Genomic DNA, 6,485 nt, shown 5'->3' on the forward strand with positions numbered 1-6,485 from the left:
GGCGACCAGCGAGAAGATTCGCCCTGGGATTAGGATCGCGTAGTTTGCCGCTGCTTTAGCTCCGAATTACGTGTCTGCTTTACCTACCAGTACGTAGTACGTACACACGGTGAATGAAGCAACACGGAAACGTTGTCCATGCCTATTGAATCAAATTAATTTATTACTGCTACGGTTGGCGTGGCGCATCCTTCTTCCTCCCCACTCCGCCCCCAAAAAAGATTATAAATCTCGCTTCTCGAGAAATATTCTTAATTTTGACTAAATGTATATAAAAAAAATATTAACGCTTACTCCTTCCGTCCATAAATAAATGCACATCTCGCTTCTCGAGGAGACAAATTTTTTTAGTTTGACTAGAAATATATTAAATAATATCAATATTTGTATCTACAAATAAGTATATTATGAAAGTATATTTCATGCTCAATCTAATGAAATATATTAGATATGATAAATATTAGTATATTTATATATATATTTAGTCAAACTTAAAAATATTTGACTTCTAGGAAAACGAGATGTGTACTTATTTGTGAAATATATTTTTATAATAAAACTAATTAGAGATATAGAGTAAATAAAATCTTCTTAGTTTAATTTAAGATTCTTTGATTCATCATGAAACGGGATTTATAATTTTTTTTGAGTCGCAGGGACTACAGTATTATAGCTTTTTATTGGCCCTAAAGCATTTGAAAATGATGCTCAAATCGTATGCGTATGTGCCATTGTTTAGCGTGTACTCCATCTATTTCTAAAAAGTGTTATTCCTGCTTACCGAAAAATCAAATATTTTTAATTTTAATAATTAAATATAATTTAGGTCATTAAATTTGTTCGATTATGCCATCAAGTTTCTTTATACATGTATGTACTGATGTGGTATGCTAACAGTGTCAACTCCATCTAACTTCTCATCCTCTCTATGTCCCGAGCTCCCTCTCTTCTTTATTTAGCTCACGTCTCGGGACCAACACAGCTCGGGAGACACAGTTGGGTGGAATCCATGAAGATGTTCTTACATACATTTACATGTCTAGATCCATTTAGACTGGTCCTAAGACCTGGACATAGATTGAAGATCTGAGCGTACGATTTACATGTTTAGTGAGTGGAACGATACAACTGAACAAGTATGAAAACCTAAACGGGTGATTGCGAGTTTAGGAACAATAATTGAACAAGTTTGAGAAGCCAAGTAGGCGATTTCCAAGTTTAGGGATTGGGTGACAGAGATGGACAAGTTTAAGGATCTAAACAGATGATTTACGAGCTTAGACACCGGGATGAAAATTGCTAGTGGACTTCACTCTTATCTATATATCTCTTAGGGCACTCCCAATGCTAGAAACTACATGTAGTTTTATACTTATTAATTTCTATAGACACTATGTATAGAAACTATGGTTCCAATGGATAGTTTCTATACAATAATTTGTTATCCAATCACATTCATTCTCTCTCCATTCTCAACCAATCATATCACTTCATGTCTTGGATCACGCATAACATGGTTTCTAGTTAGACCCAGTATCTATGATTTTTACTCTCTTCAATAACTACATTGCCACGTCAGCAAAATGCTTAGATGATACCATAATTAATTTCTATAGAAACTATGATGATTTCTGCATTAATTGGGAGTGCCCTTATAAAGCTAATCTCCATTACAAGTTCATTCTATCTTAACATACAAGTCATCCACATCATATTCCATTAACTATCCACATCATCTCCCACTAATAGTCATGTCATCCCACTAACTTATAACCTCTTGATGCAAGTAATTTTGATAAAATAGATGTAAGAACATGTAAATAATTTTACTCATATATACAATAGTTTTTTAAAGAGCATCCTGCAGAAACGCGTGGTATTTTTTAGTTCTTACTATAATACTATTCTTCTTCTTCGGGACGAGGTTTGGTATTGACTATTGAGACGAGAGATTATAAATGGGTAACTCATTTGGGAATTGGTTGCTCATCCACCTTTACATATATACATGCTCACCCTTGTGTGCTCCATTATTAATGCTTCTTTTACACCATCGACATCCATATATTCTAACTTCTTTTTTCTGAACTCCACTATGCAAATTAATTGTAGTGTACCAGAAGCACTTTTTTTTGCTGTGAAGTTATTTATGAAAAGTCACTAAAATATACTAGAGTGTGGTCTTGTTTTCAAACAATTGTAACAAGAAACACAAGGATACGATGTGATTTTAATTTGGATGCTCGATTCCAAAAACATTTACACAAGCGATTTTACTTTTACTTTATCTATGATATGTTTAAATGCTCAATCATCACTGCTACAAAAACAATTTTAATAGACAAACATTCTAATTAATAGAGGTGGGCATTAGTGGTTGCCATATGTGAAAATGTTGAGATGGGCTGCAGGAAAATGCACACCCCTATTAGAGGTGGGCATTCTAAGATGACTGTCATTATTAAACATCAATTTATAGACAGTTGTATTAGGACATCTGTCACTCTGTTAATCAATTAATAAATAGACATCCTAAGGCAATCTGGTTCCTTTGTAAATAACTACCTCATTTGTACTATTTATTTTTAGAGGCGAGCCAGTTAAGAGTGTCTTCTCTATAAATGATTAACAGATAACAAAACTGATTTGGTGTTTGAAAAGAAACTTGTTTATTCTCCTTTACATATGGTACCATCGCTTATCCATTGGCTCCACATACGAGTTATCCTAAAAAAAGTTACTTCATGGGCTTTGGTTGTAGCGGCATCACAACAATTGGCACAAGTGGTCACGGTTTTTGTTTCTCCCAGCCATGAGTGATGATCTAGTCTTAGAATTGATAGTCATTAGAGTGTGAGGCTTCTCTTAGAGTTGATAATCATTAGAGTGCCATGCTTTCTCTTTGCTTTGTTTAGGTTGTGTGCTTTTATGTGGAGACCGAAAGCGAGTTCATAATTATTATCTCAACTCAATGTAATAATTATGACTTAATAAAATCCTTTTTTTATAAAAAATGGCATTGCCTCTAGGCCTAAAACAATTATAACTTTTTATGCAAAGTCCGAAGAAGATGAAGTTTATGCTGAAATTGTTGATCTCAATGACATCTACATCTTTGTATTGATAGGTTTTTCTTTATCAATTTTAAGAGTCCAGAAAATTTGTTTGAAGTTCTCTGATTTTGTAATTCAAAATCTACAAGTTTCAAATGACCTCAGATTTTTTAGGAGGACACATACATGCATGCATTTTTGACATAATCAATACTAAATCTAGTTCACAATGCGACTGATAACTTTGTAGTTGACAATTTATTTCTGTTTGGAGTCATTTAGAATAGAAAAATGTTTTTTAAGTCTTAGATTTTAGGTCACGAATTCAAATACTAGGAAGAACACTATTTTGTTTTCTGAAAATCGTTAACAGGGTATTTTAGCCTGACTGTTTGCTGTTAAAATAGTTCCATTGACAGAGGAGAACAATTTAGACGCCTGTTTTTATTAACAAGTCACTACAATTTGAATCCATGTTTTGCATGTTATAAGCTCCTGGTCTGGACTGAATGGCGTGCATCCGAGCTCTGAAGACCTAACGTAAATGGGCCTGCAGCCCAATCTGAAATGAGGTCTAAGAAAGTGTTGCAAATCAGGGGGGAAAAGAGGCTATTGTACTCAAATATATTGAAAATTGAAATCACGATCTTCATTCCATAGCTACGTAACGTTTTGGGTATCCTCTCCTCATACTACTAATTATCCAGAAGAGATATACCACTTGCAAACTAAAAACTTAAAATTATTGATCCACGTCCCACGTATCAGGGGCGGTTCTAGAGTAGTAGCATGGGACCCCCCAAATTTTTTTAAAAAACATTTAATATGTATACTCTTTAATAATATATACATGTATAATACATTGTTATACATAATTGCTAGTCTACTCAGCTTATATAACAACCTTAACACTCTATATTCACAACTATTTTATCACCGTTTAGCGATCTAATTATGTTATGTTCATATCGATGAACTATATCGTTTTCGTTCGTACCCCCATGATTAAAATCCTAGATCCGCCACTGCCACGTATCTAGTTCCTCGTACCCTATGTACCCGGAACTTTGTGACTGTGGAACAAACACCACCCTGGCCTGTACTGTAGATCAAGAGCCCAGCATGCTCGGAGTGGCCGATCACCCAATCGTGACCGATTCGGTCCACTCCCTCGTTCCCTTCATGCATCGCAGGCCGTCCTGCGCCACAGCCATCCAACTTCCCATCTCTCAACGAGTTCACCCGTCCACAGGCCCATGCATGGATCATGTCTTTTAATAGGCATCATCACGCAGCAGCCGGAAGCTAATTAATGGCGCGGACAGCCCGCGGCGCCTCTCCTATTCCTACGACGGCGCCGGAGCCAGCCCTCCACCGACGCCCCCGTCCTCGGTGGTGGTAGCACGCACGACGCGATCGCCATTGCCGCCACCTGCGCGATCGGACACGCGCGCGGCGAGACAATGACCTCCTCCGTAGCCCCAACCACGGCCGCTTCCCACCTGCATATTACCACCACCACCGCCACCGCCACCGGGACCACCTCTGCAATCACATCGCCCTCCTCAAACCACAGCCTCAGCAACGCGCACGCGCGCTCCTCCCCGCATTCGGCGAGCAGCTCCCCTCGCGGCAGCAGCACCACCGGCGGCACAGGCGGCGGCAGCGGCAGCGGTAGCGGGAGCACGAACCAGGCGTGCGCGGCGTGCAAGTACCAGCGGCGCAAGTGCAACCCGGACTGCCCGCTCGCGCCCTACTTCCCCGCCGACCAGCAGCGGCGCTTCCTCAACGCGCACCGTCTCTTCGGGGTCAGCAACATCCTCAAGACGCTCAAGAAGCTCAGGCCGGAGCTCTGCGCCGACGCCATGGGCACGCTCATCTACCAGTCCGACATGCGCGCGCAGGACCCCGTCGGCGGCTGCTACCGCCTCATCCTCAGCCTGGAGCGCCAGCTCGAGATCGAGACGGCCGAGCTCTCCGCCGTGCTCCACCACCTGGCGCTCTGCCGCCAGGCTACCACGGCGGCCACCGCGATGCCACCGCAGCAGCAGCAGCAGGGCGGCGGCATGGCTGACCTCGACGTCACGTCCTCCAACCAGCCGCTCCTCCTCAACGCTCAGCAAGAGGTCGTTGACGCACTCTACACGACGACTCACGAAGCTGACACGGCTATCCTTCCAACCGACGAGGTCGTCCACCATAGCCCCAAGGATGATCACGGTGAGCAGCAGCAGCAGCAGCTCTTCGACTACTTCTACTACGACGCCACCGCCAGCGACGATGCCAGTAGCAAGCCTACCATCGACATCAACCTCGACAACATGCAACAGTTCGATTTTGATGATAGCTGCGCCGCCGCCGACGACGACAAAGTGGATCTGACGGCTCCGGCGGGGCCTGATGAGGAAATAAGGCATCACCAGCAGCACCTCGACGTGAATTGCGGCCAGATTGACGACCACAAGGATTATTTCGAGATAAAGGCGGCGTCACTCGTCGACGCGTTCGACATGCGGCAGGAGCTGCAGCCGGTGGTGGACGTGAACGCCGGGGTTGAGATTGACATCAAGGCGGTGGATGTGAATGCCGGCATTGGCGTCGACATCAAGGCGATGGACATGAACGCCAACGTCGACGTCAATGTCGACCTACAGGAGGAGGATGGCGCCATCAATGTCTCCACGGCTGAAGCAGCACAAATGGCAGCTGAGTCATCGCATTGCAGGCTAGGGTTAGGCTTTTCTTCGTTCTGATCAAACCTTCCATTGTTCGCATGCATGGATGCCAATGCATGTACGAATAATTCTTTTTTTTTGGGATGATAGAGAAATTAGATTTTTTTTTTTTGGTCAACCGAATGATCCACAGACTCATTTTTAAGAATTATTATGTATGAGAACAAAAAGATTATAAATCAGGCTAGAATTTCAATACAGTTTTGCACTAATAATATAGTGTAAGATTATGAAAATTTCATAATGTAATCATCTTGCAGGTTAAGATTAATAATGCATCCTCATCTTTGTATATATCTTTTATTCCCTCGGTTCCAAACAAATGACGTTACAGTGATGTGTGTTGGTCAAACTTTCTTGGTTAGGTTTATATAAATATTAGTAACATTTGTATCACTAAAAAATGTTATAAAAATATATTCTGCGGTTTATATAGTAATACTAATTATATGTTATAAATATTATTTTTTTACATATGATTAGTCAAATTAAAAATATTTGACTTATTAGAAAGTGAGAATGACATTTTTTTTGATACCGAGAGAGTAGTTTATAATCACAACCGGGTTATAGTATCCACATTCTCTTAACAGTGATTAGTTTCTTTTTTTCTTTAGGCTGCTTCATTAAGTGGTGGTCAGGTAAGGAGTGGTGGGACTAGGATTTTAATGTATACTCTCTCCATCCTAAATTATAA

General features: G+C 40.9%; 1 protein-coding gene across 1 annotated transcript; it reads left to right on the forward strand.

Annotated features, from left to right (window-relative positions):
- Positions 4,362-6,082, forward strand: LOC8073533. Its single transcript, XM_002444261.2, has one exon. It carries the CDS (start codon positions 4,517-4,519, stop codon positions 5,804-5,806), a length of 1,290 nt encoding a protein of 429 aa, XP_002444306.1. The 5' UTR covers positions 4,362-4,516; the 3' UTR covers positions 5,807-6,082.

This window comes from Sorghum bicolor, chromosome 7, assembly GCF_000003195.3.
Source record: "Sorghum bicolor cultivar BTx623 chromosome 7, Sorghum_bicolor_NCBIv3, whole genome shotgun sequence".
Classification (NCBI taxonomy): domain Eukaryota; kingdom Viridiplantae; phylum Streptophyta; class Magnoliopsida; order Poales; family Poaceae; genus Sorghum; species Sorghum bicolor.